At 39.9% G+C, this 14,123-nt stretch overlaps 1 protein-coding gene across 1 annotated transcript; it reads left to right on the top strand.

Annotated features, from left to right (window-relative positions):
* The first annotated feature begins 267 nt into the window (after positions 1 to 267).
* Positions 268 to 7,009, top strand: LOC112264161. Its single transcript, XM_024440732.1, has 7 exons — positions 268 to 322; positions 869 to 961; positions 1,347 to 1,492; positions 1,810 to 2,086; positions 2,930 to 3,111; positions 6,129 to 6,187; positions 6,578 to 7,009. Exons 1-7 carry the CDS (start codon positions 268 to 270, stop codon positions 6,726 to 6,728), a joined length of 963 nt encoding a protein of 320 aa, XP_024296500.1. The 3' UTR covers positions 6,729 to 7,009.
* The last annotated feature ends 7,114 nt before the right edge of the window (positions 7,010 to 14,123 follow it).

Below are 14,123 nucleotides of genomic sequence, written 5' to 3'. Positions count from 1 at the left end.
TCATCCCTTTGATGTGACTGATGACCCCCGCCTTTTAGGCCCCATCCCTGTCCCCTACCACCATGGAAATTTGATTAGTTTTCCCATTTTAATTCCACACCACTTGCAGAGAGGGTCCTTGGGCTGGTGGTGACAATTGTGACCAAAGCCTGATCCCATATAAATATCAGAGGGTGTGGAGACCAACAGGTCATTCGGTCAGGAACTAGCTATCAGGGAAGCTGTGCTTTGAGGAGGAACCATAAGGGAGCATAAGGAGTATTTACCATGGATATACTGCTGCCCTACCTACTGCTCATTCTGTGGGCTCTCAACGTAGCCTGTAAGTACTGTTGTTTGTTTGTCTTTCTCGATTTGACCATAAAGCTCAATGATGTACAGTGATGATACCTACTGATGGACTTCAATCAACATTAAGACTTTATAATCCATTTTGAAACACAGTAGAACCCAGGCACTGGTACAGAGTGTGAACAGAACAGCCGTGTGACCTGCTGATGTGTATCTGTGTCTGATACTGGCTGTTTGATTTAAACTGTTTGGTTTTCAGAACCTTGTTGTGCTATATTATATATAGCTATTATGCTATACGTGAGAATATTGTATGTCACTTTATTATTAGGTAGTGTCTTGGAACTTGCCATGGTCACTAAGGTCTGGGCCTTAATGTAGGAGTGCTGATCTGGGATCCGTTTTGTCTTTCAAATTATAATTAATGGAAAGGGAGGATCTGATCCTAGAGCAGCACTCCTACTCTGAGATATTATACTTGACCAAGGAATCAGAGCCCTGACAGCTCAGGAATGCTGATGTCACCTTGGACTGCTATACAAGGCGTCGATGTGTCTGTGTTTATGTTCTCCAGCAGCTTCCTTGTTGAACAAACATGTGGAGCACAGGAACCCGTTTGCACTGAGAGCCTGCTGCAAGAGACAGAGCCACTTTGTTTACATCGGCCAAGGTAAATCAATGGTAAAGCACCATAAAAGGGCAGCACTGTCTCATTCCCCATACATGACTTCTAAAGTGGTACTATCAAAGTCTAGTCCCATACTGAAGCCAACTCTTCCCAAGGGACTAGGCTACTACAATACAAAGTCTTCCAAAAACCCTTGACTAAAAATTCCCTTGTTTTATCATAGACTTATCTCCCCCTTATTCAACAATATTTGTCAGCAGAATTATGTGGTTTGAGAAATGCAAACAAAATTATATCTTCATGTAAATTGGTGTAAGATACATGCTTCCATAGAGACGTTTAGGAGTTTACAGAATTTGGGGTGAGAGAAATTGTGGGGCTTAGCAATGATTGTTGTTATCATAGATTGTTTACCTTCTGTCCTCAGACATCTCTGGTAGTCCCGTGAGTGTGGATGTGGGGATGTGCAGGACCCATTGTGGGGGAGAACAAAGCAGGACATCACATGAGGCTGGACTACAGCAGGGCTATTCCAAACATTCCTCCATGTTGGAATACCTCAGGAGCAAAAAAGTAAGTGAGCAGTTCCTCAAATGACCAAAAGAGAGCGCTACAACTTCAGGATTGTAAAGAGTTTAGGAATTTTAAGGAATTAAATCAGGCCTCCATATTTGAGAATTTGATCAATAAAATACAAACATATATTCGATGAAGACAAAACAAACTTTTTTCTTAGTTAAATATGGTTACTTGTTGCATTATTAGGGAAAATATTATCTCAACATTAGGGTGCTGAGACCCAAGATAAGAACACCATTACAACTTAATAGGCATATAGTCTTGACTAAAAACATTTCTTGACAAGTTTTCTATTTTCCCCTTTATAAAAGGTAAGGGTCCGCAAACCTACCACTCCAATCAGTGCCAAGGGTTCTAGTCAGGTTACGTCTTGCGGGGTGAACCATAACTGTGAGCCGACCGGGGTGAGGGTGGACCAGATGCTGCTGTTCAAGGGTCCCCGGGAGGTGGAGGTCATAGAGGAATGCCACTGTGAAAACAAACTGACCCAATGTGTCCGGGTTCCGGCGCTCAAAACCTACTTCTTTAAGACCCCATACGAGACTGTCATCGATGTGGGAAGCTGTTCGGGTTCGAAAGGTTCTCCAGGTGTGTAGGCTTGTTATCTTTCTGAAGGACTATAAAAACAGCCAGCATTTTGAGAAGGGTCTGACCGCGTCCAGGGAAGAAGTGCCTTCTCTTTCTGTTGTTTCCCGGCTACTTCCTCGGTCTACGGGTCGACTGTAGCATTGTAGCTAAACCTAACCCTGATCCTAACCTTAACCTAATTCACCCAACCTGTTATGTTAGTTCTCCTAACCTGCTCTGCTAATTATCCTAACCTTATACATTAGTTCTCCTAACCTACTACGTTAATTATCCTAACCTGACAAAGAGGGGGCTTGGTTTCCCTGGGCTGTTCTTCCCTGAGCGGTTCTTCCCTGGGCGGTTCTTCCCTGGAGTTTCCAGGATGCGGGCCGCAGTCAGCCCTTATTGAAACTTTATGGTCGCAAAAACGTAATGAGTTAAAAAAAACAGGTATGGGACATAATGTACAATGTGCATAAAATTGTTGCTCGCATAGGGGTTAGGATTGAGCCCAGAAGGAGTAGATTATTATTTTTTGTCTCTCACAACCATTGATACATACATGTCCTTGTGTTCTTAAAATTTAATACTTATTTGTGTGTCATTGCTGTAATACATGGTATAACATTTTTCATAGCACTCACAAATAAGTTCCTATTGGTAAAGTTCTAATAATAATTCAGTGGTAGCATAATTACAAAGTCCATATCACAGGACGCATGGAAGACAATAGCATTTGAATAAGAAATATCAGACAAACAGTTAATGGACACAGAGCTCATGAAACAGACAATCATCATGGTTCATGATCATGTTCAGAATCTAAGTAACTCTAATAATATTGAATAACTATTTCCTTCTCAGATGGGTTCTCCTGCGTGCCCACTAAATTTGACTCGGCCTTGGTGAAGACCCCTAACAAGGTAGACCTGGTCCAGACAGTGGAGGTCTGTGAGCTGAGTAAGAGCTGCTATAGAGTTCCCTACATGGAGTACTACCATGAAATAGTCCATGATGCTAACGGAGTCAAAGAGGAGAAACTCAAGGTGAGCTCATGTTCCGGTATCCTGTCTTTTTATTAGCAACGCCCTGCCCTGTCAATATGCCAACGTTACCTGTGCTACACTCTAGCAATGTATCATTTTCTTTTTCATAAAAAAATAGCAAAAAGAAAAGCTTGCAGTAACACCTATGCCTTTTTTACTTGTCTTTTGGTCTCATTCTTTACAGAAACTATTTTGCCACTCTTCTATTTTTAATAATGAACTTTAAAGCTATGCACAGACTACCTAAGATGAACCCTTATCTGATCTTATTCATTTATCAGCTAGGCAGCTTCACACCAATCAGATGTTTGATCAGAGAGCAAAGGAAGTTAGTGATTCCATCTGAGTTTCAGACACACTAACAAGTCACCTCCATTTGTCAGATAGATCTGTAAATAAAAGGTTATTGGCCCACTTTAATACATTTCCCCCGCACATCCAATCCACTCCCCACTGGTTGGCACAGCACAGACAGACACACGTCTGTGACTGCCCAAAAAAGTGATGTCTGTTTCTTTGGCTGGGAGATAAAGAGATGGCGTCTCTTCAATGGGTTCAGCTCCAAAAAAAAGTAAAAGTTTAACTGGATGGATGCTATAATATGCACAGTGGCCTTTTATGGGGCACAATGCCAACAAAACACTTACAGTGCCTTCAGAAAGTATTCACAGCCCTTGACTGACGTTTTATTGGATTACAGTCTGAATTTTAAATGGATTAAATGTAGATTTTTTTTTGTCACTACACACAATACCACAATGTCAAAGTGGAATTATGTTTCTGAAAATGTTTACTAGTGAATTACAAATGAAAAGCTGAAATGTCTTGGGTCAATAAGTATTTAACCCTTTTGTTATTGTAAGCCTAAATAAGTTCAGGAGTAAAAATGTTCTTAACAAGTCACACAATAAGTTGTATGGACTCAGTCTGTGTGTAATAGTGTTAACATGATTTTTGAATGACTACCTCATCTCTGTACCCCACACTTATAATTATCTATAAGGTCCCTCAGTCGAGCAGTGCATTTCAAACACAGATTCAACCACAAAGACCAGGGAGGTTTTCGCAAAGAAGGGCACCTATTGGTAGGTGGGTAAAAAAAAAAAAAGCAGACAATGAATATACATTTGCTCATGGTGAAGTTATTAATTACACTTTGGATGGTGTATCCAGTCACTACAAAAATACTGTCATCCTTCCTAACTCAGTTGCCGGAGAGGAAGGATAAGGCTCAGGGATTTCACCATGAGGCCAATGGTGACTTTAAAAGTTACTGTGATAGGAGAAAACTGAGTATGGATAAACAACATCGTAGTTACTCCACAATACTAACCTAACTGACAGAGTGAAAAGAAGGAAGCCTGTACAGAATAATAAATATTTCAAAACATGCACTAAAGTAAAACTGCAAAAAATGTGGCAAAGAAATTAACTTTATGTTCTGAATACAAAGCGTTATGTTTGGGGCAAATCCAATACAACACATCACTGAGTACCACTCTTCATATTTTCAATCATGGTGGTGGCTGCACCATGTTATGGGTATGCTTGTCATCTAGGCAAAATCCTATAGGAAAACCTGGTTCAGTTAGCTTTGCAACATATACTGGGAGACAAATTCACCTTTCAGCAGGACCATAACCTAAAGCACAAGGCCAAATATACACTGGAGTTGCTTACCAAGACAGAATTGAATGTTCATGAAAGACTACATTAAATATTCCTTTAGTGGGCTAGTTACAGTTTTGGCTTAAATCGGATTTTAATTCTATGGCAAGACTTGAAAATTGACTGTCTAACAGTGATCAACAACCATCTTGACAGAGCTTGAAGAATTTTGAAAAGAATAATGTGCAAATATTCTACAATCCAGGTGTGCAAAACTCTTAGAGACTTTCCCAGAAAGATTTACTGCTGTAATCGCTGGCGAAGGTGATTCTAACACGTATTGACTCAGGGGGTTGAATACTTATCTAATCAAGATATATTAGTGTTTAGTTTTTACAGATGTTCGATTTTTCCTACACTTTGACAATACAGAGTATTTTGTGTGGATCGTTGACAAAAAATGACAATTAAATCCATTTTAATCCCACTTTGTAACACAATAAAATGTGGAAACGTCAAAGGGGTGTAAATACTTTCTGAAGGCACATGCATAAATAAGAGCAAACAAAAAATACATAGGGTTCACGTGTGTACAAGGGGGTTCAACATTTTCAAGTCTTGCCATAGATTTTAAAACTGATTTAAGACAAAACTGTAACTAGGCCATGAAGGAACATTCCATTTTAGGCCTCCTGAGTGGCACAGCGGTCTAAGGCACTGCATTGCAGTGTCACTACAGACCCTGGTTCGTTCCCAACTGGCCATGATCGGGAGTCCCATAGGGCGGCGCACAATTGGCCCAGCGTTGTCCGGGTCAGGGGAGGGTTTGTCCAGAGGGTAGGCCATCATTGTAAATAAGAATTTGATCTTAACTGACTTGCCTAGTTAAATAAAAAAAATATTTAAAAAACCTCAACCTGCAGCATCTTCTTTGCTTAAGTAAATAGTTTTTACTACTATTGTTTAAGACTTTATTTTAAGTAATTTAAAAAAAAAGTGCAATATTGATTGTTGACAAAGATAGAGATGGCAAAATATAGTTATTTAACTAATCTAGGTCTGTTAAATTGAGCCTATAGGCCAGGAGTATTCAAATCTGATAATGAATTGCACCTACCTGGGGTCCCAGGTCTAAATAAGTCTCTGATTAGAGGGGAAAAATGAAAAAATGCAGTGGAACTGGCTTCAAGGTCCAGATTTGAATTTGAGGGCAATAGACCGTCTGCTACCCCCTCTCACAAAAGGTGTGAGGAGAGCAAACACAAATGTTCTTTGCAGGTGTTGAATCAAAGCACTTAACATAGATCCCCCCCCCCCTCCCTGCTGGTGGGTTGGCCTGGCTGTTTTTTTCAGCCTGTGGTGATTTGATTGCTGATGGCATTGTCTCTGTATTGCTAATGTTCCAACAGGAAATAGACGTGGGCAGATGTTTAGGAGGCTGCACCACAGGAAACCGCTGTCTTCTCAGGTAAGCTGAACACATGCAGCTGCTCCCTCCCTCCCGGAAGCACTCCAGCCCTCCTCTCTTCTCCTCCTCCGTCATTCTACCACCCCTATCCTAACAACTGCCTGCTAGCTTATAGCTCTAACACTCTGTAATACCCATAAAGTGTAACTGTTGTGGTTTAAATAAGGCTTGTTTGGTTTGGTTTCTGATTTACACTCCCTCCCAATTGTCCTCAAGGTATTTTCCATTTTCAAGTTTTGATTTGTGATTTCGGTGTATATTTTAGGGATAAGTCTATTTTAACATTTGAAAGTGTGTCTACCAGAGAAATAGATAGGATTTCAGTATTTGGAGTGCTTTTTTATGACACATGTTGTCTTACAACTTCTGTTTTCTCTCTCTGTATTGCAGGAGCCACTCTGATTCCGAAGTGTGCTATCTGTGGGCAGAGAGACCCACCAACTCTTGTGTCCCTCGGGGCTACGACAGCCACATGTCCCTCAACCAGCATGGCCAGATCCATACAGTTCTCTCCATCTCCTCTTGTTTCTGTCAGTCCTGAACCAGTCCTCAGTATGATGCCCTCTAGTGGAGCAGAAACACACTGATATCCCCTGAGAACAAGAAGCTTCTGCCCTGTCAGGTCCAGAAACAACCCCTATAGCCTCTAACCCTTAGCAAGTAATGTAGATCTCAAATACTTTGATGCAATGCATGATTGTAATGTAACTTGCCAATCCACTTGTCTATCCAAATGCAGCATTGAAGTGCCACAAAGTGCCCAAGGATTAGGGGCTAGGGATTATTTTTGTGGGGTCTTCAAATCTTCCTTGTTTTAGACTGCAGTCCTATACCATTCATTTCTCCAGTGTAGAGCTAATGATCTCTTTGCAAATAAATTGCTAAAAGATATTCTTGTATTGTATGTAATATATGTATAAAATAATTGTCTAAATAAAATGTATTCCAAAACTATTCATCAACTGGCTATCAGCCATCAAATTATTGAGTGAACCTCAAACTGGCCCATATTCTCCCATAACAGAATCAGTCAACATCAGGACACACCTACTCATTCAAGGGTTTTTCTTTATTTTCACTATTTTGTACATTGTAGAATAATAGTGAAGACATCAAAACCATGAAATAACACATGGAATCATGGAGTAAAAAGTGTTAAACAAATCAAAATATATGTTATATTTGAGGCTCTTGGCATTCTCTAAACCAGATTCATAAAGTAGTCACCTGGAATGCATTTCAATTAACAAGTGTGCCTTGTTAAAAGTTAATTTGTGTAATTTCTTTCCTTCTAAATGTGTTTGAGCCAATCAGTTGTGTTGTGACAAAGTAGGGGTGGTATACAGAAGATAACCCTATTTGGTAAAAGACCAAGTCCATTTTATGGCAAGAACAGCTCAAACAAGCAAAGAAAAATGACAGTCTATCATTACTTTAAGAAATGAAGGTCAGTCAATGTGGAAAAATGTCAAGAACTTTGAACGTTTCTTCAAGTGCAGTTGCAAAAATAATCCTGCGCTATGATGAAACTGGCTCTCACAAGGCCCGCCACAGGAAAGGAAGACCCAGAGTTACCTCTGCTGCAGATGATAAGTTCGTTAAAGTCACCAGCTTCAGAAATTGCAGCCCAAATAAATGCTTCAGAGTTCAAGTAACAGACACATCTCAACATCAACTGTTCAGGGGAGACTTCGTGAATCAGGCCTTCATGGTCGAATTGCTGCAAAGAAACCACTACTAAATGACACCAATAATAAGAAGAGACTTGCTTTGGCCAAGAAACACAGGCTGTGTAAGGGCTATTTGACCAAGAAGGAGACTGATTGAGTGCTGCATCAGATGAACTGGCCTCTACAATCACGCGACCTCAACCCAATTGAGATGGATTGGGATGAGTTGGACCACAGGGTGAAGGAAAAGCAGCCAACAAGTGCTCAGCATATGTGGGAACTCCTTCAAGACTGTTGGAAAAGCATTCCATGTGAAGCTGGTTGAGCGAATGCCAAGAGTGTGCAAAGCTTTCATCAAGGCAAAGGGTGGCTACGTTTTTGCCATAGATATAAAAGCAGATTTATGTCAAGTAACTAGCCCACTAAGGAACATTGAATTTAAGGCCTTGTTACACTGGTATAAAGGATTTGGCGACAGGTGCAGGAATACACAATAGGGGTTTTTAATACACCAAACACGCTGAGCTGTACCCAAACAAAAGAGCGAGGGTAAACCTCGTTGAACGACACCCATAACACACAATATATAAAACACGCAGCATAACAGCTGCACCAACGCATAAGTACTCACTCCACCAACAGACATGGAAACAATAACCGACAAAGACAGAGGGCACATATTTAACATACTAATCAGGGGAAATGGGAACCAGGTAATCAGACAAGACAGTTCAGTGTTGATGATAATAAATCCTGTTCAGTGAACCCTAGAATGCGGTGAAGTAGATCTCCAGAATTTGTGAACAGAATGAGCAGCAGTACCGGGGGGATCCGTCACAGGCGGAGTGACACAGCGGTCTAAGGCACTGCATTTTTAAAACTATTTGCTACCTCCCACCCAAGTGGTGACTGACATTTTAAAAATTATTAATTTTACAGGACCTTTCTCAATTTGCTAAAAGCATGTGTGTTATGACGAAAGGAACCAAAGGGCATACCACCGGTAGTGCTTAATACTCACTATAAAACTTTTTCTAACCAGTAATAATGATAACTACAACATATAATGTAAATAATAAATTGATAATAAAAACCAATCTAGTGCCTAGTTCTGTTGCTAAAAATTGCCCATGTTTAAGAAGATCTAGAGACTGCTAAAATAGTTGAAAAAAAGCTGAACATAAAAAGACTAAATTTAGCAACACGATTCGATTGCCACACACAATTGGCAATCAAAAAAGTGGATTAAGATATTTTACAAGAGTGTTCTAGTCTGGATATAAATACTTAATTGCTTACTGGAACTAAAAAAGACAACTGTAATGCATCCTGTAAAATCCTTTAATTCCACGAGGGCGCACAAGCCTGAATTTATCCACACTAATGAATGTTTAATTTGCATATTTAGAGATGGGTTCAATTATGAGTTTAGCGAGGTCAAAATAGTTGGTGTTGTGTTTGACCAGCTGCCAAGACATAATTAAAATGTAAATGAAGTGTACATCCCCAAATAGGTGGCCTTATACAAGTAGGCTAATTGTCGTTCCCCGTAAGACGTTATCCCCATTTGTCTAAATGAATGGATTCATTTTGTGGCGGTTAACCTCTTCCTCAGCTATGCTGTCTACAGAAAGGTTTAATCATTTTCTGGATCTTTTACATTTAATGTTTTAATTTGACCCAAATTACCATGAAAACATTTTTTTTTCTCATCAGACATTGAGAGGAACATTTGAATGAAATCTACATTCGGGTTCACACCTTTAAATTAGCATTCCTTTACAATCGCTGATTGTTGATTTACATTTGCGACTAAATAGCATAATTTGTTATGGTTGTTGTCCGAGGGTTTAAGGACACTATGCCAATGCTGGAGCATTTGATAAAACCCTGGGGCGTCCAAAGCTCTCCCGTCACTTGGACTTCGACTGCTGGAGGACAAGAAACTGATGCCTCAAGGACCCACAACAATAATAATGCACCACCACAGATGTTACCTGTTGCCATGATCATTGCCATGTTAGTGGGCTTGGCTACTGCAAAACCATCACTAAATTTGGAAAATCACTTTTCCATGGAGAACAATTCTGAAGAAGTGCGTTCAGCTGCTATCAAGAGGCTCCTGGAGGTTTTTGGTATGGAGGACCCTCCTTTCCTCAAGGGCGATAAAGCAGCCACCTCAGTACATGATCGACCTGTACAACACAGTCTGAGATGTGGACGACGTTACCAAGGACCCCTACCTTCTGGGGGGGAATACAGTTCGCAGTTTCTTTAACAAACGTACGATTTAACCTTGTTAATACAGAGGCGATAGATCGTCTCTGTTATACCTACCTGCCACTATGTATGATTCACTTTATACAATGGTTGAAATTATTTGTCTTTTATGCAGAAATTATGCACGGGTAGTAGGCCCAAAGTTTATCTATCATCTCCCTATAAAAGTTTGTTCCTGGATGGTTGAAGAGGGCAGGGTCTGCTGGTGACAGTGTGGACCCTAGGAGGAAGCCAGATGGATCAGAAGGTAGTTTGTTCTGGCATTGATTTGCACTTTTCACACCAAAGTACGCTCATCTCTCGGAGACAGAACCCGTCTCGTTTCTGAGTAGTATGACGACTGCGTGGTCACATGGTGTTTATACTTGCGTACTATTGTTTGTACAGATGAACATGGTACCTTCGGGCATTTGGAAATTGCTCCCAAGAAGGAACCAGACTTGTGGAGGTCTACAATTTGTTTTCTGAGGTCTTGGCTAATTTCTTTTGATTTTCCCATTACATAATTTTCTGGAATTTTCCAAGCTGTTTAAAGGCACAGTCAACTTAGTGTATGTAAACTTCTGACCCACTGGAATTGTGATACAGTAAATTATAAATTAAATAATCTGTCTGTAAACAATTGTTGGAAAAATGTATTGTGTCATGCACAAGGGAGATGTCCTAACCGACTTGCCAAAACTATAGGTTCTTATCAAGAAATTTGTGGAGTGGTTGAAAAACGAGTTTTAATGATTCCAACCTAAGTGTATGTAAACTTCCAACTTCAACTTCTATTATGCTCATCTTTACACCCCCCCCCACACACACACACACGCACACACACACACACATCTTCCTCACAATGACAACAGCAGAAACAACTGATATCTGTGCCCTCTGGCCTGTTGTTGTGGCACCTGAGAGAAAGGGAGATGCCCTCCAAGCCCTGGACTCCTCTTGGCTATATCGTGTTCCTGATAGAGGTTGTATAGTAGCTGGAGGTGGTTTAGTGAACCTTGCCTTAACGACTAACTCCCCGCAATATTTCCAAGTCTTTAGGCTCAGTGAGCTAACACAGTTGTGTTAGAGTTCAAATCTTGTGTTGGTCACAGTGTTTGCGCTCTCCAACTAAGGATCATTGACTTGTGTTAGCTCCCCAAACTAATGACGAGGCTTTAGCTCAGTGAGCTAACACAAACATGCAGGGGAATCCGAGTTAAAATCCTGTTTCAGTCCCAGTGTTTGGTCTCTCCTCAGGACAACACATTTCAGAGGCTTGCTTACTTATGTTTGCTCCCCAAGCTAATGCCAAGATTTTAGCTCAGCAGGCTAACACAGCAGGCTAACGCAATGACCTAGGTTCAGTAACAGTGTTGCATCTCTCAAACAGAAGCGTGCTGACTTGTGTTAGCTCCCTGAGCTAATGCCAAGGCTTTAGCACAGTGGACTAACACAGACGTGTCTCTCCTCAGGACAACCCATTCCGCCAGAGGATCGCTGAGGTTCTCTCAGAGGACGGAGAAGGAAACATGACTCTGGATGACTTCTTAGATAAGTTCTCATTGCTGAGTGATATGTCTCCATGAGACCTGAAGGCCTACTGCACATTTCAAATAAATTGACAGTGGGCCAAAATTCATATTGTCTAGTCAATCATAGAAAGGGAAGTTACTTAGCAAACAGACACACAAAGCAATGTCCAAGACAATGTCCATAGAAGATGGGATCAAACCTGGGTTCAAATACTATTTCAAATCTATGGACTATGGTCATGGATAACTATTAATATTTAAGAAGCAACTTACAAAAGAGCCTCATTCTTGCAGCCATGGAGGTGAGCAGCTGGAGCAGAGGCTATAGATGTACAGTATAATAACCACGCTTGGAGGACCAAAGGGTTGTGAATGTTTGATAAGGGCATTATTGAAGAGTCCAGCCAGCCTACAGTGCCTTCAGATAGTATTCACACCCCTTGACTTTTTCCACATTTTGTTGTGCTACTGCCTGTATTTAAAATGGATTAAATTGATATTGTGTTTCACTGGCCTACACACAATGTCAAAGTTTTAAAAAAGTATGAAAAAAATGAAAAGAAATTATTGTAATTCAACCCCTTTGTTATGGCAAGCCTAAATTTTAAAAAAGTGTTTTACAAATCACACAATAAGTTGCTTGAACTCAATAAGAGTGTTTAACATGATTTTTTTAATGACCTAATCTCTGTACCTCACATATACTGTACAAATATCTCCAAGGTCCCACATTCAAGCAGTGAATTACAACCACAAAGACCAGGGAGGTTTTTCAATTCCTCGCAAAGAAGGGCACCCATTGGTAGGTGGCAAAAAAAAAATCAAAAGCAAACATTGAATATCCCTTTAAACAGGATGGTTATCAATTACACTTTGTATGGTGTATCAATACACCCAATCACTATAAAAGACACAAGCGTCCTTCCTAACTCAGTTGCCGGAGAAGAAGAAAAACGCTCAGGGATTTCATCATGAGGCCAATTGTGACTTTCAAAGCAAATCAAATTCAATTTGAATTGAATTTGTCAAATGCGCCAAATACAAAAGGTCTACTTACAAGCCCTACAAGCAGTTAAGAAAATACCTATTAAAAAACATTATAATAATAAGAAACATTGCGAAAAAATAACAGAATGAAAATGTTATAAAAAAATAAAATAAAAATAAGTAAGAGACAAGAATAACAAATGACTAACTTCTCTGAACCACCCAAACCGGATCCGGGATAATTGTCATCAGCAACGCCGAATAGCATAGCGCCACAGTCAAATAATATTACTAGAAAATATTCATATTCATTAAATCACAAGTGCAATATTGCAAAACACAGCTTAGCCTTTTGTTAATCCACCTGTTATCTCAGATTTTGAAATTATGCCTACAGCGAAAGCAGTACAAACGTTTGTGTAAGTTTATCGATCGCTCGACAAAACAATAAGTACACTTAGCATTAGATAACTTGGTCATGAAAATCAGAAAATTAAATTAATCATTTACCTTTGATGATCTTCGGATGTTTTCACTCAAGCGACTCCCAGTTAAAACAACAAATGATCCTTTTGTTCCATAAAGATATTTTTTATATCCAAATACCTCCATTAGTTTGGTGCGTTATGCCCAGGAATCCACCGGAAATAGCGATCACGACAACGCAGACAAAAATTCCAAATTATATCCATAATGTCCACAGCAACATGTCAAACATTTTTATAATCAATTCTCAGGGTGTTTTTCAAATGTCTATTCGATAATATATCAACCGGGACAGTTGGCTTTTCACTAAGATCGGGAGTAACAATGGCCGCCTTTCTCTTTTGCGCACAATTCACTCTGAGAGCCCCCACCTATCCACTTACGCAATGTGGTCGTTCACGCTCATTCTTCAAAATAAAAGCCTGAAACTATGTCTGAAGACTGTTGACACTTTGAGGAAGCGATAGGAAAAGGAATCTGTTTGATATCCCTTTAAATAGAGCAATGGGAGGCTATGGAACATGGAGTTTTCAAAATAGAAGCTACTTCCTGGTTTGATTTTTCTCAGGGTTTCGCCTGCAATATCAGTTCTGTTATAGTCACAGACAATATTTTGACAGTTTTGGAAACTTTAGAGTTTTCTATCCTAATTTGTCAATTATATGCACATTCTAGCATTAGGTCCTGAGAAATAGGCCGTTTACTTTGGGAACATTATTTTTCCAAACATAAAAATAGTGCCCCCTTTTTTCAAGAGGTTAAAGAGCAGCTGTAAATAACAATAGCGGGGCTATATATAGGGGGTACCGGTACAGAGTCAACGTGCAAGGGCACAGGTGTTGAGATAATTGAGGTAATATGTACATGTAGGTAGAGTTATTAAAGTTTAAAACAGTTACAGAGTTTAATGGCTGTGATAAGAGAAAACGGAGGATGGATCAGCAACATTGTAGTTACTCCACAATACTAACCTAATTGACAGAGGAAAAAGAAAAAGCC

This window comes from Oncorhynchus tshawytscha, linkage group LG28 (assembly GCF_018296145.1).
Source record: "Oncorhynchus tshawytscha isolate Ot180627B linkage group LG28, Otsh_v2.0, whole genome shotgun sequence".
In the NCBI taxonomy this organism is placed as follows: Eukaryota; Metazoa; Chordata; class Actinopteri; order Salmoniformes; family Salmonidae; genus Oncorhynchus; species Oncorhynchus tshawytscha.
The sequence above is the reverse complement of the archived record's forward strand: the minus strand, read 5'-3'. Positions and strand labels throughout refer to the sequence as shown.

Bases quoted from the DNA above. Each gene is read 5' to 3' on its own strand.
- LOC112264161 (XM_024440732.1), top strand. From the start codon at position 268: ATGGATATACTGCTGCCCTACCTACTGCTCATTCTGTGGGCTCTCAAC. The intron at 1,493-1,809 runs GTAAGTGAGCAG...CCTTTATAAAAG, and splicing joins AATACCTCAGGAGCAAAAAA to GTAAGGGTCCGCAAACCTAC. The intron at 3,112-6,128 runs GTGAGCTCATGT...ATGTTCCAACAG, and splicing joins TCAAAGAGGAGAAACTCAAG to GAAATAGACGTGGGCAGATG.